Consider the following 22890-nt stretch of genomic DNA (forward strand, 5'->3'; position numbering starts at 1 on the left):
ACTATTTTTGTTGACCTTTGTCCATGGAAGGTCCCTGCAAAATTTCATTGAAATTGGTTCAGGGGTTTTGGAGAAGAAGTCGAAAATGTAAATTGTTTACGGACGCACGACGACGGACAAAAGGCGATCGCAATAGGTCACTTGAGACTTTGTCTCAGGTGACCTAATAAAATCTAAAACGCAACTAACAACTGTTTAAGTTCACCACAATAAAAATGTCCTAGTTTAGCTATAACATTAAAACAAAAACTATTGTGGCTGAATGGAAATATAGTTTGACCGGTGATTACAGATACTTTAACATCCCAAAATGCTTCACAAAAACAAGAGGTCCAGAGGGCCTGTATCGCTCACCTGGAAATGTTAGAAAAATTTAAGTTGGAATAGCTAGATGTTGCTGATAGTTTACATGTACATGTGTTACATTATTATTATTGGTTCCCCTTCACCCATGGATACTTCATACCAAATTTGGACAAAATCCTGTCAGAAGGAAAAGGATTTTGAAGAATTTGCTGTTTCAGCTATTAGGCCCCGCCCCTATGCCCCCAAGGTGGGGGTGGGGGGCACACCAAGACCAAGATCAAGGATGCTCCAGACTAATTTCGGATAAAATCCTTTAATCCTTACGGTAGTAGAAGGATTGAAAGGTTTTACCTCTATTTCCCATATTTTGCCCTGCCCCTCTGCAGCCAGGGGAGCCGAACCCACCATTCATTCAAAATTGAGTCCCCTTGGGACTACACCCATCATTTATACAAAATTGAGTCTCCTTGGCCTAAGGAGGATCCAGATCAAATTTAGTCAAAATCTACTTAGCCGTTCAGGACTAGTAGCGTTTTAAAGGAAAAGTTGATGGGCGGACGACGGATGCTGCAGTATGGCATATGCTCACCATGATCCTACGGACCAGGTGAGCAAAAAAGAGGCTGATGGAGACTGTATTGCTCACCCTATTCTTTCATTTATCAAAATCTAGATTGCTAGCAAATGGAAACTGTGCAATTTAACCCTTTCACTCCTGTAGACCATAATGGACACATCCAGATCAATGCATTGTTGAGTCTACTAAAGTTACATAGGGGTGAAATGGTTAAAGGCTATATAAAAACCCCGATACATGCAATACAAAGGTGCAATGGCCTGTATCACTCACCTGTTGTTCATCTCACATCTGTGACCTTCAAAAAGAGTCTAGATCGCATTACAAGTCTTTTTTTGTTGGATGTTTTGATTACCTTGTTTTAAGGGCTTTTCAAGACATTTTAGTTAAAATTTAAGGGCTAAATAATTATGAGATATCAACAACTCTTTACAAATCTGGGTTCAAGTTGACTTTACACATATTCAGAATTCACCAGTCTCTGAATTGTTTAAATTGTCAGCACAGATTTCTCAATCCTTTCATATATAATGCAAAGAAGCTGAATGTGCTAGTCTCCTGCTTTGCTGATGTTTCTCCAAGGAGTATTAACATCCGCTTATCCAAACAAGAGGGCCTGTATCGCTCACCTGGATATCTAAGCAATCATGGCAAAATATTCTCTAAATGAGATCCAAGGGAATATGCAAGACCCAAAGGCCAAACCTTCTAGCATACCTGTATTAGATTTTTCAAGCCCAGCAATTTAATGGATGGTTATGGGGTAGGGATCTCAGTTGTGACTCAGAAACTAGGTCCCTACAGTTATGGCCAGACCCCAGGATCAATTCTAATATCATGACTACAATCATAACTTTTTGACCAGCATTTGTATATATATAGTTTTGGGATGGGGATCTTAACCATTTCGAAGTTATGACCCAGGGGTTAAGTCTCCAAGGGTGGGCCAGACCCTAGGGCCATCCTGGAAACATCTGTGCATTCTTCTCCTTATACTCAGCAGTTGTCTATATGGTTATAGGGTGGGGATCTCAACTGTTTCCAAGCTGTGACTAAGAAATTAGGTTCCTAGGGGTTTGGACAGACCCCAGGATCTATTCTAATATCATGACTACATTGGTCTCTTTATGCCCAGCATTTTGTATATATAGTTTTGGGATGGGGATCTCAACCTTTTCAAAGTTATGATCCAGGGACTATGTCTCCAAGGATGGGGCCAGACCCTAGGGCAATCCTGGAAGCAAATGTGCATTCTTCTCCAAATATGATAGATATCCATGGCATAGTTCTACAGAAGAAGTCGTTTATAGCAATATAGCCAAATTGTCAAATTGACCCCTTTTGGCCCCGCCCCTCAGCCCCCTGGGGAATCAGCACAACCATTTGTACAATTTTGAATCCCCACCACCTAGGGATGCTTACAATCAAATTTAGTTGAAATTCCAAACAGTGGACGGACGGATGACGGACACCAAGGTATTGCATAAGCTTACATTGGTCCTTCAGACCCGGTGAGCTAAAAATGGTGCAGAACATTTTAATATAAGTGTTATGCAAGTGCTGTACGTATACCACCTATGACAGGAAGCATTGTACAACGATAGTTTTGTACAATAAATAACCCCCGTTATATTATAATTATCATTTTTTATTTCAAAATCCAGCACTAAAATTTTCATATACATTAAATGGACTATGTGGGCTTCATAATATTAAAAGGAAAAAAAGTTGCTTTTGGTTTGAGACTAGTTTTGGCAATTTATAAAACTGTCTACATATAACAAAAGCTGACATTACTGTACTCAAACACACGTGTCAATATTGCATCAGGAGCATGTTACCGTGTTCTACCGACTAGTAAATCTTGGTATGGATAAATTTTGTAAGTTTAACTGGAAAAGAATTTTGCAAGTCTTGTATATATACAGTACGAATGTGGTGGAACTGCAAGTAAACAAGAGGCCTAGAGGGCCTGTATTGCTCACCTAGATAATCAAGCAACCATGGAAAATTATTCTTATTACATAAAATCCTTCAGTGGTACAGAAGAAGGATTTCATAGATTTAAACCTCAAATTTTCCATATTGGGCTCCCGCCACTCTGCATCCAGTGGGGCCACACCCTGTTTTTACAAAATTTAGTCCCCTTAATTTGCCCAAGGATGCTCAAGTCAATATTTTGATAAAATCCTCCAATAGTACAGAAGGAGAACGATTTTAAAGATTTAAACATCATTTTTTCCCCATTTGATCAGCCTCTCTGCAACCAAACGGACAACAACCTCCGTTTATACAAAATTCAGTTCTCTTTGATCAAGGATGCTTTAGGTCGAATTTAGATAAAATTCCTCTAATCAATGGTACAGAATGAAAAGGATTTTAAAGATTTAAACCTCAAATTCCGTTCTCCCTCTTTGCTGTTGAGACAAAAACCTCCATTTACACAAACTTTTAGGGCTGCAATTAAAAAAAAATGCCTCCCAGATAATCATGCGTGCTTATCCAAACCGGGTAACCGTGTTTTCTTGTGCAATGAAAATACAACCACTAGCGGCTCTTAATTTTGATAAAAATATGATTACTTCATTCAATAAATGCATAAACAAAGATAACTCAATATTTGTCTTGTGAATAGTTGTAAAACGTTACAAATTCTCAAAATCGTTATGAATTGGTTACATATTACAGGGACATTTTCGTAGTCTCACTTCACTCTGTGTTGTCAATGCTATGCGCACATATTTCTGCAGATCAATTCCGGTCGGAACACCGACGAAAGCTGCAGGTGAATGAGGAGTTACATCAGTCAATATTTCACCCGACGAGTTACATCAGTTAATATTTCCCCCGACGAGTTACACCAGTCAATATTCCACCCGACGAGTTACATCAGTCAATATTATGTTTATATTCAAAGTTTATTGTTTACTCGCACTCAATAGGAAAGCAAGTATACTGATCACTAGTGTTTTCGTGGTCAACATTTTGGGCGGTTTTAGGGTACCGGTTTCCTGTTCCAGCCCTACAAAATGTAGTCCCCGTTTGCCAAAGGAGTCTCTGGGCTAATTTTGGATAATTTCCCTTTTTGTACAGAAGGATTTTGAGGATTTAAACCACTAACATCCCTATTTGACCCGCCACTCTGCATCCAGAGGGACAACAACCTCTTTTTATACAAAATTTCACCTCCTTTGAGGATGCTTCAGACGCATTTTAGAAAAAATCCATAAAGTTGTTCAGGACTAGTAGTGATTCAAAGGAAAAGTGGACGGACAGACAACGGACACTGCAGAATGGCATAAGCTCTCTCTATATAATGAGTAATGTCAAAATTTACAAAGTTTCTGTGAACGCTTTGACTTGTTACCTTGTACTTTGATGTAATATTTTTTACATATACATATGCTCAATTATATTAAAACTCTATTCCTCAGGGAAAGAATGCTGTGTGTACAAATGAGCAATGAGTTTATGTGTCAAATAATTTGTTTACCGTTTTTATCTGTATAATAATTTGATATTATTTATGATACGTTCGTTCAGATCTAGACAATAATGCATGCATCGTTTATCTAGTCAGTAGGTTAGTCTGATTACCAACTATTCATAAACAATAGTAGCATTCAGAAATCTTACATAATGTTTATTTGTTGTCCATGATTTTGTAGTTAGCATAATAAACTTTTAATGTCAGTTAACATGTTTGTACGAGAGGGCCATATGGAAGATAAGTCTTGTACTAAATATGTAACCCTCCTTAAATAAAGATATTATTATCATTAAGCTCACCATGGTCCTTTAAACCAGGTGTGCTTATAAACATGTAAGAAGAAATAAATAACAAAAGCTATGCAACTGTTTCCTACATTTAATTATAAATCACTGCTTTCAAGACAGGTTTTACAAAAACAAGAAGACATACAATGCCATTGTTCAACTCGTTTTAACAAATGCAATTTTACAACTGTATTGATGCATGGCAACCTGGCAATGAAATGAATGATGAAACATCAATGCTTTGAGATGAGAAGTAACATTATGCACAATTTGAGCTCTAAACACCTCAATTACAGTTCAGAATTAAAGTTTGATAATTGCTCGACTGAAATATCCTACAACTTGTCATTTACTTTTGAAAAAGGATGCAGCTTGATCAAGTGAACTTCATTGTCTCAAATTTATCACACCAAAGCTCTTTATGTGATACACCGAAGTTCTATCAACATATCCAAGAATATTTTTCACTTTTCTATGTTGTCTATCAAAATGTCACATAATTTGTACAGCGTCTAGTTCAACCAGTATTTTTGACAAATACGGTAATTGAACAGTTGATGAATTATATCAGTTGAATCACAATTTATCCCAATGTCTTGTATCGTTTTTTGAAAGGCTGAAAAAACTGTTCGTCTGAAAAATTTTAATGTTCGTTTTGGTAAACGAGGTAATTGATAAAGTTGCGTGCCTTGGCCCCTCCTCGTGATCATAACCGAAAGTAATTGCGTAATCACAAGTGTTAAAGGTTGATGAATGGTCCCACATCAGTACACAACTTTTGGCAAAAGGAAATAGCCCATGTCATTAAATCAAAAACATGTTCTTCATCAGTTGCCGCGGATTGGTAATAATGTGTTATTTATCAGATATCCCGCGCTTATCACCGCCCGATTGGCTTCCCCATTTTCAAAGAATGGAACAATTCTGAAGGTGTTTTTTTTATCGAGATATGCTGATGGACTTTACCAGCCACCACCACCACCCTGACGGCCGTGGCCATCTCCTCCTCCATATCCACCGCCTCCGCCGTAGGACTGTTGACCGTACCCTCTATCGCCGCCATAGCTTCGCTGCTGATACCCTCCATCGCTATTCCCACGGTAGCCTCCTCGTCCACGCCCGCCGCCGCGCGAATCATTTCTGGCCTGGGCAATTGAAACCTTAACATCCCTGCCATCAATGTCTTTTTGACCATCGCTTACAGCTCTATTAGCAGCTTCTTGGGTGTCGAACGTGATGAAACCAAACCCACGGGACCTGCCAGTCTCCCGATCTGTAATGAGTTTACAATCTACAACATTTCCGTACTCTGCAAATGCATCAGCCAGAGTTCCTTGCTCAGTATTAAAGTCCAAGTTACCAGCATACACTCTACAACCTTCTTGTTCAGCCATCTTATGCTGTGCTTATGACGAAAATTGAAAAATTGTGAGAGAAATGTTGAGATCCTTTGTGCTCCTCGTGGCCCGGCAGAGAAAAAGAACGAACGTAACTTCCGCTGTGCTGACGTTGTTACAAAATACGAATCGGAATACTAACGAAAAGAATTATAAACATGAGCGTCGGACTAAGTCAAAAAACATATCAGGAATTGTCTTACATAGTTGGAAAAAACTTATTATTTACAATTATATAAACACAATTTAACAACTAATATCATTTTTAGCAAAAAGATATTTATTTAATGCTAGGTGTACGGACTTGTTAGATAATCCAATGAATGTGGAGTCCGATAAACGGGAGCTGTGTAAAACTAGCTTTGCGCCCGGAAATTTTCGTATTTTTCAACAGGAAGTATAACTAACACCAATATAAAATATCATCAATAAGTTTAGTTGATATATTAAAATATTAATTATTATATTTACGCATAAATTTTAAAAAATTGGTGTTAGGAAGCTCACATTAATACTAAAATGGCTGGAATAGTCCCGAGTTATAATTTTTTCCGAAAGAAACTCGAGTGTTCCGAAGTGCCATTGCATGGTATCTTAAACAAGAGGCCCATGGGCCTTAACGGTCACCTGAGTCCTACAGTATTTATTTTTGTTGTTGAAATATGTAGTAATTTGAGTAAAAAATAGTTAAGTATAATGTTAACTTAACTTTGTCAGGACCATGAGCTGATCATTCCTAGACCGATTTTCAGTGAGATCGGCCTAGCAGAACTTGAATAAAATATAAAAGCCTTGTTTAGGCCTAAAAATAAATATATGAGGTTAGATTTTGTATGCAAGTCGAAAATGTACAGTTAGTTTGACTGCCACATTATATTGCATGCATATATAATATATATATTATTATATTCTTGCTTAATTGATATTCAATTAGAACTCTTGATAGAATGTGCTTTATATGTTAACCATATTTACACAATTCATGTCCAAGTATTACCAATAACTCAATAAGGTTCAGATAGAGTATTGGGAGAGATGTATACAGTAGGTATTAAGATAATTGTAATTTTTCCCTTTTTTTGGGCTGGAATATTAATAAAGACCTGTTCAGTTTTCCCATTTGCCTGATCAATCATCCGGAGAGCCAGGTCTCCGTGCTGGTCATATTTCTACTATTATCAGATCAACCAAACTATTGACACGATTGACCAGACACCACCCACGCACAGTTGTATGTCTGATAAGTGTTTCACACTATATTTAATTATTGGGGATCCTTAGGAATATTTGCAGTACACTGTAATTTGATCCTAGCAGTGTCAGTGTGCATATAGACCCTGAGAATGTCACTAATTTCATGTTCCAAACTTTGCACTTTTAATTACAAATTATTAAATATAAATAAACATATGTATCACTGGATACATGTTCGCTAAACAAAATATTGTGATACAGAGATACACATATCAATATATTATTACAGCCCTAAAAATACCTGGTACTTTTGTTAAAGAAGAGTTGAAGCTTTGTGGATCTTAAGAGTAAAAGTTTGGCTCACACATATCAAAACTGGATTATATTTGACAACACAGTGCTAGGGCAGGTGAACTAGCGACTGATATAAACACAACATTAATTTGTAAACATTGAAAGTTTGGATGATCATGAAAAAGCAATAGTGGGATATATTGAGGAACAGGTTCTGGTGCTGCTGATAAAATTACTATTTACTTATACTTCGGAAGAGATGGATGCATGTTACAAATTCCAGCAACCACTTTTACAATATCATCCAAGTGGTGCACAAGAGTAAGAGGTACCTCAATTTTGAGGATCCTGAAGGATTTTATTCATCTGATTGCATGTTCAATGTAAATTCTCTGATTTGAAATGGTCTTTGTTAGATTCACTTCAGCTCTTGACATTTGAGAAGCTCTCCTACACCCTGGAGGAATAAACAGTTCTGCCCAACTCTTCTCGAATATAAACCCCCTATCTGCCATGCCCGAATCATATCGTTCAAATATGTCAAGAAACCCAGAGTATGTAGTGATATGTTTGTCACTTGTTTGCCGCAAAATTGATGAGTCCAGAATTAATGATGACAAGAAACTTTCCTGTGTTAAGGTGCTTGTAATTACTCCATGTCTGAGCAGCAAGTTCAAGATTGAATATAGCCATGCCCCCTTCAAATACTAAACTATTTTATTTCCTGATTTATACCAATGCACATAAGTTCCACTAAAAATGTATTTAATTAACAAGGGTCGAGTCTTGGTCACACTATATAGCTAGTCCACTAGTCCTTGACTAGTTGATTTCAGCAAGGACCAGTGAATCACCTAACTGGACCTTTGGACTTGTGAAAAATATGATTATAAAATAACAATATTACTTTCTAAAATTTAGAAAAATGCTTTAAATAATATATATTGCATGATAATTGTCAAAAAAAATCCTATAACTTAACCATATTTTTATGGCAGTAGTTATATTAAGTCTTCTCTTTTGATGTTTCATGCTGTAGATCGCATTGTTTCCTGATCAGGAAATCTTATAGAACTTTACATTGACAAAGGACTAGTAAATAATCTTTTCAACTAGTCCTGTGGATTACCAAGCAAAAAAGTTAGTGTCCATCCCTGATTAATCTACAGAAAATACACATTTATATTTACTTTTTTATTTTATTTGTTATGTATCAGCTATTGTGAGATGCACTTATGTGGTTTTCCAAGTTATAACCAGTACAAAAATGACTTTCCAACATTGCTTGTCCAATAATACCCCTAGACAGGCCCCAATGAAAATTTAAATTTTACTCAAAAAAACTTGATGACGTTATTAATGACACAATCTGAGACAAGAAATTACATAATTTTGACGTTAATTTTCATGATGGCAAAGAATGCTTTGAATTTTTTTCTGTATCGGTGGGAAAAAGTCAAAGTTAAGTATACCAGAAACAGGTTTAAAGATGATGTATCGGAGAAAGGAAAAATAATCAATTCAAGTTGATTGACTTGTCCGATAAATACCCCGATCCACCAGTTACTTGGGAGAACTGAGGCATTCAAGACCTCGCTCCAGTCATCTTGCAGAGTGAATGTGGATCCTGTAAATAGTTTTAACTTTTTAACCAGTTTTTAACGAACTCATGTGGAAGCCACGCCAAACAAGTCTCCCTGTAAGTTGATGCTGTTCGACGGCCCTTTGCAGTATAAAAGTAAATGTAAACTGACACACCCATCTGCGACCCTCCAACAAATTGAAAGATCGCTGATTTATTACGATGTAAATGCCAAACATTGAAGATTTTCCCAAAAGAATAGATGTACCTGATTTCGTACTCGATGTTCGTATACTTTTTCAGTGTGGATATATCGTTTAAATAAAGAAATCGTAATCGTATCAACGGACTCCTAATTGGCCGCCATGCAAGTTTTTGCTAGCGCATAAGATACCTGTACCAAAAGTAACCCGTCAGTTCACGGTTTCGTTACTAATCGTGTCTTGTACGCATATGCTATACTGATATAAGGTCAGTTCGAATGCTGCAAGACAGAGAAATCTATAAGCTGTATATTGTTGATACTTAAAACCAGCTAAAAATTATTTGGAGTTCGTTACATGTGTGCTGTGACCCATATCAGTATAGCATATATATTGAGGTTACACAACGAGTGGTTGAAGCTCGTGTTTTTTGTAACTTTTGAAAAATAACTAACGACAGTGAAAGAAATACCATATACAACAACCACGAGTTTGTGTGACCTGTTTCTACCACAATAAAAAATATTTTCTGAGGAAATTGACAATGTTCATGTATGCATATGTGTTTACGATATCAGATATGACCTGTAGTAAAATGCCGCTAATTAATATGCAAAAATGACAATTTCCGGAATATGTGAAAATATTATGATTTATTACAAAACATAACAAGTGTGGTGTTTGGGTTCTTTTGCAATAAATGACGAGACGTCCATATGCCTTTGATTCAGTGGGTATTTATTTCCCTGTAACAATATTAAAACACATGTGAGACAATATACAGAAACAAACTCGCCTAACAATACATTTACATATGGACAATTCACGTTTTAACGTACGATACTTTTTAAAAGATGTAAGGTTTATAAAACAATTATTTAAAGAAGTAGTCTAGAAAACTATATATGAATATGGTTCACATAATACTTATAATACCAGTAAACTACACCGAAGTATAAAATCAGTGTTAAATAAGGAAAGTGTTCACTTAGTCAATAACCACACCCATAATTATATATGAGCAATTTACGGCAAGTTATAGCATTTCTAATAAATATAAATTATAGAGCATTAATATTTTTCAGTATAAATATTAAGTTTAGAAATAGCTTATATATTTTATTTGACCAATAACCTGTATGTGGTACCGGGGATCCACTAGTATAATCTGCAAGGTATGTATATTCTGTAAGTATCTCTATATGGCGATGTTGCCTCTACCAGGAGCAGATAGGAAGTGAATAGAAAAGAAAGGACAGAGAAGCAAATAAAACATTAACGCAGGAAATATCATGCAATACGACAGGTGTCAGAGGTCAGTTTGTCACTGGTCAAACGGGTATACAATCACGTTCACAATTACGTCACACTCACATACATTCCATTCAAAACGAAAGTAACAAACGAGACTAGGTGACTGCAGATGCGGAGCGTGGATTACGGATTAAAATCAACGACACAACATTATACAAAGTAATACTAATTGGACTCAATATGAATCTTTAGGAATATAAGGAATTAAAATAAATTAACAAATCTAACGGGGTGCCACACAAGTATGTAACAAATTTATTGTCTTCAAAGCAATAAATTTATAGAAACCAACATAAGAAATCTATTATCACAAAAACAATGACGAAGTACTTTCTGTGTATCATCATTTCTGTCACCATGTCAGCCAATCAAAACGCGTTCAGAGTTTATACCACGTGTGGTATAAACAATATGTTATACAACAGTTGTAATGATTAAGTGAAGCCTTGGGAGTTGAATCGTAACACCCACCTATTGTGGTAGGAATATGTATTAGACATTTGTAACGAACCCCTGTGGTAAATACGAGCAAATTTATCTCTGATCGAATGGGTAGGGGTGAAGAAAGGTTATGTTGTGCCATGTCAAAAGTTTAACAATACTGACTAGTTGAACTTATATCACATGGGCTTGTTACAAATGTTATGTACACATGCACACATGGACTATACAACACATTTAACTACAATGAAAAACATATACAGAAACAAGTTTTTAATTCTATTGTGCTATAAAAACATCTGGATCTGATGAATAAATGAAATAAGTATGCTATATTTTAGTAACATTTCACCTTGGATAATTTCAAAAGGACTCTAACAGGACTAAGAAAGCTGAAGGAGGGAACAGTCCCCACTGTGTTCCAGTGGAATAATGCAAAAGCTGAGAGACGTCCTCCCAAAAAGCGTCCATTTGTCCTGTGAGAAAAATACTATCAATACAATAGTAATTGGTTTAATATATTTTTACAATGTTTGTTTTCTTTTAATTTACCTGGTATCAGAAAAGTGTACAGTAACTGTCAGTATGCTTTAGACTAGTGATCCAGATATGAATCTTCCTGTGATATAAGGATGTAAACATTTCTGGGAATATGGAAATCTACTTTGTTAAGACCTATATTTTGAACAGTGCAGTGGGAAAAACCTAAACAAAATAAAATCTCTGGTTATCCATATTACTTCAAAACCTTGTAAATAAGGTGAATTGTGATCATCATCAATCAGTGAACTTTCCCCCTACATCATGTATATGTATAACTGGACTGCATTTTACTACTAGCTTTATCTCCCCCTAGTTTAGAACTTAGGATCAGACATCCAAGTGATCAAAATTATTAGAGTTAGTTTTTTCTTAATTATTTAATATTCTAGAGACGGTGGCCAGTCTAGTCGTCTGCAGGTGAGGCCGAATTGAACATTGACATTGATACGTTTTGAGCCGATTGATTACTTCAAACTATTATCGATGATTTAATCATAAACAAGACCGTAGCTAAGATATATATCTATATGCCGAATGTGACAGTAAATATATTGAATGACGACCTGAAACCTGTAGCAAATCGCATGCAATTCTTGATGCGAAATACCTGACCTTTTTACCTTAGAATCTCCTTGTAAATGTACAGCGTCTTATGTCATAAGTGAAGTTTATAATCTCTGTTATAACATCGTGTTTATGTGTTCTACTTGAAAGTAAAGCACACTGGAGAACTCTGCTTGTTTTTTGCCCAAAAATGACACAAATGACACAAGACATGTTGTAATAGGGCATTTATTCAAATGCCAAAGTCTAATAGCATTTAGCAAAATGCCAAAAACCATGTTTTGGATTGTAGTTAAAATATAATGTTATAAGCAAAATAGGGTGGACTAGTTATAAAATAATTGGCCTAGCATATAGCAAAATGCTAAAAACCATTTTTTGGATTGTAATTAAAATTGGAGGAAGTAAGGGGTGGAGATGGGCATATAAAACAATGAAAACTTGCAGGGCAAAATCAAGTGAATGGTTCAGAAAATGGCGATTGACGTCACGTGACTTCGTATTCCAACATAGTCACGTGACACACTACTGAAAGTATCAAGGGAGATAACCAAATTATAATTAGATTACGTATCTACTTCCAACCAAAACATTGAATACATGCATGCACATAAATAAACAGGTTGAGATCTGAAAACAGAAGTTATAAATTACTTTATGTGAACATAAATACAATTATCATTTTCCAATCACATTTGATGACAAAAATAATTTTAGAATGATCTTTCTGGTGCTTAAATCCGATTAATTTAAAGTTTCACCTTTTCTTACCTTTATTACCACCTGTACAGGTAAATACTGAAGCAACTTTAGAATCGAAAAGGTAAATATAAACTAGAGACAATATCAACGAACAATTTTCCTACAACCTTTATTCACATATAACAAATATTTTTCAAGTTATTCATATTTGAAAAATTAAGTTAATTAATATATATTTCAATAAATAATTCAGCAGTGGTGTCCCTTTACATAGAAATCAATGTAGCAGCCTAAGGGTGTAAAGTAAATGCACCTTGAGGTAACTTTTGATCTAAACTTAATACTGATGTGTATGAAAGCCAACCTTCAAAGTGAGTTTGTCATTTCACATACTTACAAGTACAGTACTTAATGTGAAAGAAATAGAATCGATCATTGCAATACGAGAAAGGTCTGTTTAGTTTTTCTTTTAATCCATTTTGTTTTTATGATCAATCTCAAAATATAACATGCACAATGAGAGATCAAGGGGAACCTACATATAAAATTTGAGAAAGATCCCTCTGGTACTTGCCGCGAAATAGCGGGAACAAACCTACACTATCAAAATTCAAGATGGCTGCCTGTCGGCCATGTTGTTTATCCGTTCAGACTCTTAAAATTGCACTGCACAGCTAGGACCAAGGGGAACCTACATATAAAATTTAAGAAAGATCCCTCTAGTTCTTCCGGAGAAATAGCGGTAACAAACCTACACTATTAAAATTCTAGATGGCTGCCTGTCGGCCATGTTGTTTATCCGATCAGTCTCAAAAGATGCCCTGCATAGCTTAGGACCATGGGAAATCTACATATAAAATTTGAGAAAGATCCCTTTGGTACTTGTTGAGAAATAGCGATAACAAACTTTCACTATCAAAATCCAAGATGGCTGCCTGTCGGCCATGTTGTTTATCAGATCAGTCTCAAAAGTTGCCCTGCACAGGTTTGGACTAAGGGGAACTTACATATAAAATTTGAGAAAGATCCCTCTAGCACTTCTTGAAAAATAGCGATAACAAACTTTCAATATCAAATTCCAAGATGGCTGCCTGTCGGCCATGTTGTTTATCTGATCAGTCTCAAAAGTTGCCCTGCACAGCTGAGGACCAAGGGTAGCCTACATATAAATTTTGAGAAAGATCCCTCTGGTACTTCTCGAGAAATACCGATAAAAAGAATTGTTTAAGGACGGACCACGGACGCAGGGTGATTTCTGATGGTGGGCTCAAAAGAAGCATACACATCTGAAAGATACATGGATATATAAACTTTAAAATTGAATTTGCCATTTAAATATATAAGTTTAGAAGTATAATTCCTATGCAATGAGCATACATATACATGCACATAACACCATTAAATCTCTGAATGTACTTGTCAAATCCATTTGTACAGTAATATTCTATGTATAGCCTTTTATTTACAATTCATATATGTTGACATTTTTGATTGCTTGATAATTCGTCATAGACCAGGTATAGTAAATATTGATTTGTTTATTTATCATAAGGCCAGACAAAAAATTGAATAGGAGAGTGATCTTTCTTTAACAGTACTTCTTTGAAAAGTGCCTTAAAAAATGTAGGGTACTATATAGTCACAAACAATTAAGGTAAGTACATGTATAGGGTTACTGGGAACACCACATATGTTTTGTTTGGCCTAACATGTTGACTCCTTTATTGCTATCACACTTTTGTAATGCTGGTCTGGTGTTAGAGCGGAGAGCAGAGATTGTTTCGAGACCTATCCGGTATCTACATATGGTTACAAGGAAATACCCACACATTGTGATATTTTCTTCTGGTTAAATTTAAAAAAAACACTCGAATAATCTCAAATGTTATCAGAATAATGCCTAAACGATTTTTCAAAATAGATAAATAATTCATGATTCATTTATATCATTGGTTATATATTGAAAAGTATATGAAGCCCCCAATGTGAAAATAAATAAATGAAAATAATTTGAAATGTTAAGATAAACTAAAGCATTCAAGTCAGAAGTTTGTCTATCATAACAAAATCTTTTTTATTGCTTTTTGTAAAATACAGATACACTTACCAGTAATAGTAGCTAAAAGAAACTTGAGAACATCAATATCAATTCTGCTATTTTGGCACAACCTAGTTAATGTGTCAATGGTATATATATATATATATATATATATGCTATACATGACACTACTATATGCTACATATATAGTTTCATGAACTTGTACTTCGTTGTATGTTCTGTTGATATTCATTCGTTTTGCATGAACAGAGTTTTGTATTGATTTTGGATGCTGGGTTCGAGTCCCAGAGGACTCATAACTAGCAGTTGACTATGCACAAGGTGAAAATCAACACAATTTAATAATTTAACAAACTTATCAATCTTCAGACAAGCATATATATACCTTGCCGTTTTCAATAAGTGTAAACTTTTTTTCTCTTTTATGTTGATCATATAACCATTAAAGCATTTATTGCTATATTATAATATATTATGCAGGTTTAATCAATATTCCAATTTGATTTTAATAGCTTTCATTAATTAGTCATGAATATTTGGTGTCTAATAGGAAAGGGGAGAAGAAGTTATCATGATTTGTGAAAACTTTATGTGTACTGTAACGGTCAAATGTATGTGTAACGGTAAAATGGTGATGCCTACGTACAGCCTGGGAAGAACACTAAACCATGGTTAACTGGACCTTAAAACTAATATTATATATCACCACAATAAGAGTTCTAAACACTATCTGTAAATTAAGTCGGTTAATTAAAAGACAATGTGTCTTATTTAAGGGATTATGCTTTTCTGCTGAGACCTTGACCCTTACTGGAAACAAAAAAAGGAAACAATCTTCCATCAGAAATTTAACAATGAGACTTTTTAATTTACAGATTGGGTAATATTGAATGTGGTTCCATTGTATATTGTGCTGGTCAAAACTGTTTTAAAATTTCAGTCAAGTTTAATAATTATTTGTTTCTGGTTGACATAAAATTAACTTTATCCCTTTTTTAGCTCACCGGGTCCAAAGGACCAAGGTCAAATATAGGGAAAATAGGTAAATCTTTAAAAAAAACTTCTTCTTCTCAACCAATAGAAGGATTTTGACCAAATTTATCCTAGAGCATCTTTGGACAAAGGAGACTCAAGGTTGTATAAACGGAGGTTGTGGCCTCTATGGGGGCGAAGGGGCCGGGCCCAATAGGGGAAATAGAGGATTTTTTTCTCTCCTACTATACAAGTGAAGGGATTTAAACCAAATGCAGTCGAAGCATGCTTAGGGACAAAAGAATCAATTTTATATAAACTGAAGTGTGTGGGTCCCCTTCTAGACCCAGATGGGTGGGGCCCATTAGGGAAAACAGAGGTAAACATCTAAGATCCTTCTCCTTTTGTACCGATGAAGGGATTTTGACCAAATTTGGTCTGGAGCATCATTGGCCAAAGGGTTCTCAGTTTTGTATAAACGGAGGGTGTGGCCCCTCTGGGGGTGGAGGGGCCGGACCACATGGGGAAATAGATTTTTTTCCCTCCTGCTATACAAGTGAAGGGATTTAAACCAAAAGAATATTACTTTCCCGCGTTTCGGAGAATAGCGGGAAATATTTGTCCTGTATACACGGAGTATATGAGGGCAGTTGCCTGTCTCGCGCAGAGGTTTTGACCAATTAGATTGAGGCACATGCTAAGGGTAGCTTACGGGTACGTGTATGTTCATTCTAGCTTCGCACCTCGACGGCGTAGTACAGCTTGGAGATATCATGGAGTCGGCAAGTTTGCAGAGTAATTTGTTGATGCAACTAGAGGAGTTAATGTCTACTAAGTTGGAGGCTTTTAATGAGAAGATTGGTGAATCTCAGAGGCAAATAGCAGACGTTCAAATTTCAAAAATGTCGGAAATATCCGCTTATACTTTTAAGAGAAAGGGGAACGAGGAGCAGTATAAGCAAAATGCCAAAGTCAGCAGTAAAATGCATGAGGTGCAGTCAGCGTTTAAGGAAGACAATTCCCGCAGTGTTCATCCGGAGACGGCTATGGCAAAAAATGTAATACATGTACACTACCAGCAACATCTAGCTATTCCAAACTCAATTTTACTAACCTTTCCAGGTGAGCAATACAGGCCCTCTGGCCTTCTTGTTAAACACATATTTAAGGGTTTACAGTACATACCCGAGTTTACAGTTTAAACCCAGAGAGTCCCAGTGCTTTCGGTGTGTCTCTAACAAAGAATGGTTTCAATTTGTTTAGCAATTTCATGATTAGGAGTTGCTTGCTCATTAACGATAGCAAATGGGATATTTAGAGGGAAAAAAAATCTGGTTTTTTTTTTAGCTCTCCTGGTCCGAAGGACCATGGTGAGCTTATGCCATACTGCAGTGTCCAGGTTCCGTCCAGCAACTTTTCCTTACGGTAATTTTGGTCTGGAGCATCCTTAGGCCAACAGGACTCAATTTTGTATAACCGGTGGGTGTGGCCCCCCTTGGGGCAGAGGGGCAGGGCCCTATAGGGGAAATAGAAATAAAACCTTTAAAATCCTTCTTCTTCTGTAGGGATTACAGGATTTTATCCTAATGTAGTCTGGGCCCCCTGGGGCCTGAGGGACGGGGCCCACCCAATATAAGGGGAAATATAGCAAATTCTTTAAAATCCTTCTTCTTTTGTAGAAATGAAAGGATTTGCTGTTTGTTTGTCTGTTTGATTTTGTTTAACGTCCTATTAACAGCTAAGGTCATTTAAGGACGGCCTCCCCTGTGTGCAAGATGCATGCGTGTAGTGTATGTGTGTGTATTTTGGGAGGCTGCGATATGTTCGTGTTTGTCTCCTTGTGATAGCGCGGAACTGATGCCGACTTTATAGTGCTACCTCACTGAAACATACTGCCGAAGACACCCAGCAGGACGCCCCACCCGGTCACATTATACTGACAACGGGCGAACCAGTCGTCCCACTCCTAATTTGCTGAGCGTTAAGCAGGAGTATAAACTACCATTTTTAAAGACTTTGGTATGTCTCGGCCAGGGGACAGAACCCAAAGCCTTCCTCACAGGGGCGAACGCTCAAAAAATGGCCAAAAGTGTGGCATTGTCAAGGGAGACATTAGGAAGAAGTAAGTTATTTAGAAAGGAGAGAAGAGATAAGGTCCCAAATTTAGTTGCCTCTTACGATCATGCAATTGGGGGCAGCAGGTACAATTCTTACGCCCTACCTGCAGGGTCTGAAAGGATTTGCTCCAGGGACCTAAGGGGCGGGGCCCAATAGGGGAAATAAAGCAATTTCTGTAAAATCCTTCTTCTTCATTAGAAATGAAAGGATTTGTTTCATATTTGTTCTGAAGCATCCTTGTGGAAAGGGGAACCAATTTGTATAAACCGTGGGTCTGGCCCCCCTGGGGCCTGAGGGGCAGGGCCCAATAGGAGAAATATAGCATATTCTTTAAAATCCTTCTTCTGTGGGAATGAAAGGATTTGTTTCATATTTGGTCTGAAGCATCCTTGGGTGAAGGGAACCAATTTTGTATAAACCGTGGATCTGGCTGCCCCAGGAACCTAAGGGGCGGGGCCCAATAGGGGAAATAAAGCAATTTCTGTAAAATCCTTCTTCTTCTGTAGAAATGAAAGTATTTGTTCCATATTTGGTCGGAAGGATCCTTGGGTAAAGGTGAACCAATTTTGTATAAACCGTGGGTCTGGCCCAGGGGCCTGAGGGGCAGGGCCCAGTAGGAGAAATAATGCAATTTCTGTAAAATCCTTCTTCTTCTGTAGGAATGAAAGGATTTGTTCCATATTTAGTCTGAAGCATCCCTGTGTGAAGGGGAACAAAATTTGTATAAACCTTGGATCTGGCCCCCCAGGGGCCTGAGGGGCGTGGCCCAATAGGGGAAACATAGCAAATTGTTCTTTAAAATCCTATTTCTTCTGTAGAAATGAAAGGATTTGGTCTATATTTGGAGTGATGCATCCTTGGGTAAAGGGGAACCAATTTTGTAAACTATGGGTAGTAGAATAGAAGTAAAACCTTTTTAATCCTTCTTCTACCATATGGATTAAGGGATTTTATCCTAATTTAGTCTGGAGCATTCTTGGGCCAAGGGGACTCAATTTTGTATAAGCAGTGGGTGTGGTCTCCAAGGGGCAGAAGGGCGGGGCCCAATAGAGATAATAGAGGTAAACCTTTAAAATATTTCTTCTACCATAGGGATGAAAGGATTTCTTCCCAATTTCGTATGGAGGATCTTGGGCAAAAGGGACTCAATTTTGTATAAACAGTGAGTGTGGGCCCCCTTGGGGGCAGAAGGGTGGGGCCAAATAGGGGAATAGAGGTAAAACCTTTAAAATCCTTCTTCGACTATCAGGATTAAGGGACTTTATCCTTATTCAGTCTGGAGCATCCTTGGGCAAAAGGGACTCAATTTTGTATAAACAGTGAGTGTGGCCCCCCCTGGGGGCAAAAGGGTGGGGCCCAATAGGGGAATAGTGGTAAAACCTTTAAACTCCTTCTTCTACGATAGGGATTAAGGGATTTTATCCTAATTTAGTCTGGAGCATCCTTGGGCCAAGGGGACTCAATTTTGTATAAGGAGTGGGTGTGGTCTCCCAGGGGGCAGAAGGGCGAGGCCCAGTAGGAGAAATAAAGGTAAAACCTTTAAAATCCTTCTTCGACCATCGGGATAATGGGATTTTATCCTTATTTAGTCTGGAGCATCCTTGGACTCAATTTTGTATAAATGGTGGGTATGATCCCCTTAGGGGCATAGGGGTGGGGCTCTGTTTGAAGTTTGTTTTTTCGCTATATCTCAAGTACTGGATGGATCTTTCTGAAAATTTCATATGTACTTACAGCACCTACCAATTATTTTAAACATATTCATGTGAGCGAAACAGGCCCTCTGGGCCTCTTGTTTTCCACAACATCTCTCCCATCTGAATTCACTCCCTGAACTTGAACCGTTTGCAGGTAATTGAGCTTATATCCACTGTGCTACCATGCAGTCATATATTTATGATGCTGTAAAATATTTTTCTGCAGCATTTCCGAGAATGATTTCAAAATGTTTTCAACCTTAAATTAATCTTGATATGAATATTGAGAAAATGACATTATTTAAGGATCCATGTACCACTGTGCTGTGCTGCATTAAATACCCCCCTCTTAATTTGGTTTTGGATATGACTGTAGCACAGCTGAGCCAAAAAGTTATGATAACTAGGTAGCTTAATTGGTTAAAATGATATAATATAGCAATCTGAAGTCAAGGGCTTGATTTTCACACCAACAACACTGCTGCTTACTACATTTTGTTTATTTCATCTTTATTATTTATTCAGAAAAGTCCCAAAAGGTATGATTTTCTTTTCAGAAATGATTTATTAAAGCTTAAGCCATGCCAGAAAAACCCAGTTTCCACATCGTGAAGTTATAGTTCTTAGAAGTGGTACAGGGATCCTTAACTTTTCAAGGCCAATTAATTCAAGCAGTAGTCAAGATACAATGGGACACCCTAGATCAAGTAACCATTATGGTTTACAAGACAAAGTACTGCAAAGTTTCAGTTCTTATCACTTACCTGGATTTATTCGAGTAAATACAGTAAGAGGAGCCCACCTTTAGTTTGAATGAAAAAGTTGTAATGCTCTGTAATATTGGGGATAAAATAAAAGCTGACATACTTTACCTTTTGGGATTAATGGGTTAATATCCAGAATAGATCTGTTGACACCAAACTTTCCCACTTCCTGTCTAGTACTTATAACAAATTCCTTCAATCTAGATGTCATTCCTGTATGGTGAGGATCATTTGTTTGTATTTTCCACTGACAATCATCAGAATTAAAATCACATAATCTGCCATTAACAGGCAGCCACAGGAGCCAGATAAGCAGGGCCCCAGACAGCACAGCCACTTGTAGCATGGCGGTTCAGAGGCTGTGTGAGACTACTCCCGCCTTCTGTGTCCTAGTGTTCCACTGGTCTCAACAACATGCATCCCATAACCAAATCCAAGTTGACAGTTACGTTGACGGACAATCTGGTAAAGTCATATATATCTTTAATCAATACATAGTCATCAACGACCACAAAACATAGTAACACTTGCTCAACACCCTGGTTCATAGGAATACCACGCAATTAACATAAAAATAAATTCATCTATTTCAGAATAAAACCATTCTTTTTTCTAAATTTCTAGCACTGAAGAAATACAAACATCAAACTCCCGGAAATGTTATCTGTAAAAGTTTTACCTAAGTGGCATTGAGAGACAGCAGTGAATTCGGAAACATGTTTCCGTTGATCACCTCAATGGTAAACTGGTCACACAAAGTACCAAGTTTTTGTAACACACTATCTAATCATTGTTACACGCCTCTAATTACATTCTTATTGTGTTGCTTAAAAGTTAATTGTCATATCAGAAACTGATATAATCGTTTTAATATTTTCACCTAACCTTGGGTAATTACAATTTAAAATGAACAAACTGTTTTATGTTCATCTAAATAAAGTACCACTACGACCTCATTAAAGATATTGAGGGAAGCTTAATATAAAGAAACTCTTACGAAAATGTACAAAACTAAATGACTATAAAGGGAGACAACTGTCAGTAAGACATCATGATCTGTCTTCCACTGCTGTCAGCTCTCAGTAAAATCCCATTAGATGTGTCCTACTGCTAACAGCTAAATGTCTCCAACTGGTGACAACTATCAGAGTGACTCAGTAATAAACCACAAGCAAATGTAATACAACTGCAGGAAATGGCCAACAGAATATGGAGTTATATACTTACTGCTTTGTTTTATGTCCATTTGTTCCAAATATCAGGCATAAAGAATTCAGTCAATTAGAAAATAAACAGTCTTAATTCTTCTGAAGCAATTATACTGTAATGTACAGTGTTAAAAGCAGTCTGTCTGATATAAGATACTGGAAAAAGTTTCTAAAGATATAATCACAGAATCTATTACTTACACAATATTACACACACAAAGCCAGTGGTCACAGTAAATGACATGTACATCAAATGATGAGGACTGATCAAAGATTTCCTGTGGTCACCACCCAATACAAACAGCTGGTTTTGAACTTTATAACTATCCCACAATGAGTTGACATGGTGAACACAAACGGCCGGCCGACAGCATCAAAGCTATGTATCCAATAGACTTTATCAATACTAGTGATCAGATGTCTATATCACTCTCACTGTCAATGTGAAGTGACATTGTACAAAGTACGACATCAGGGCCTCAGTAGCTGGTGTCCTCCAATACTGTTCCGGGTTAAACTGACGCTGTCACAAGCTCTGACAAGGGAGCTAAATTCTGACCCACCGGCAACCTGTCCAAAGCTTTGTCCAATAGAAAAGCCCAGATTCTCTAAATCAATAAAGCAATAGTGTTTCCGATGTTTAAAATATTACATCATTACAAACTCAATTTCAAAATGGAATTTGCATCAATCAAATTAATAATACATGTACTTTATGTAGGGGTTGGGTCTTGCAAGTCCCAGCTTATTACAGAGATACAATTCATGTTTATATTAATATGTATATATGTTAATTGGTACATATAACAATTATGATGAGAACACAGTTACTGATGAGAACACAGTCTTAAGTATCTATCACCTGAAAGTTCTCGTCTTTATTTCAAGTAACCACAGCTGTCGCTGTAACTGACACACTACCCCGGCCTCTTAGAAGTAACTCAGGCTGTTTTAAGTCAATATCAAAACTTTTAAATACACGTCATATCACAATAATTTTGATTTGATTAAAACGGGCATTTTTCAATATCTGTCGGCCAAACAACCCAATGAACGCTAGTGAAATGCTGTGACTTTATAAATAAAGTCATACAAAAACCTATTAAGAAGCCATTAATGATACCACCAATTCGTTCATAATCAAATTACACTTATTGATAGGTACACGAAACAAGGCT

General features: G+C 36.8%; 2 protein-coding genes across 2 annotated transcripts in view; both read right to left on the reverse strand.

Moving 5' to 3' along the window:
- The window catches only part of LOC110451333, an 83281-nt gene extending 61479 nt beyond the window's left edge, over positions 1-21802 (reverse strand). Inside the window, exons 1-2 of the mRNA XM_021499275.1 lie at positions 21732-21802; positions 20613-20966 (exon numbers count right to left, since the gene is read on the reverse strand). Coding sequence (XP_021354950.1) covers positions 20613-20850 — 238 coding nt within the window. The 5' untranslated portion in view covers positions 20851-20966; positions 21732-21802. The remainder of the gene's footprint in view (positions 1-20612; positions 20967-21731) is intronic.
- LOC110451343 (glycine-rich RNA-binding, abscisic acid-inducible protein-like) lies at positions 4737-6154 on the reverse strand. Its single transcript, XM_021499303.1, has one exon. It carries the CDS (start codon positions 6052-6054, stop codon positions 5623-5625), a length of 432 nt encoding a protein of 143 aa, XP_021354978.1. The 5' UTR covers positions 6055-6154; the 3' UTR covers positions 4737-5622.
- Positions 21803-22890: the final 1088 nt, after the last annotated feature.

Source organism: Mizuhopecten yessoensis, unplaced genomic scaffold (assembly GCF_002113885.1).
Source record: "Mizuhopecten yessoensis strain PY_sf001 unplaced genomic scaffold, ASM211388v2 scaffold641, whole genome shotgun sequence".
NCBI classification, from domain to species: Eukaryota; Metazoa; Mollusca; class Bivalvia; order Pectinida; family Pectinidae; genus Mizuhopecten; species Mizuhopecten yessoensis.

Excerpts from the sequence above, each read along its gene's own strand:
- LOC110451343 (XM_021499303.1), bottom strand. The coding sequence starts at position 6,054 with ATGGCTGAACAAGAAGGTTGTAGAGTGTATGCTGGTAACTTGGACTTT.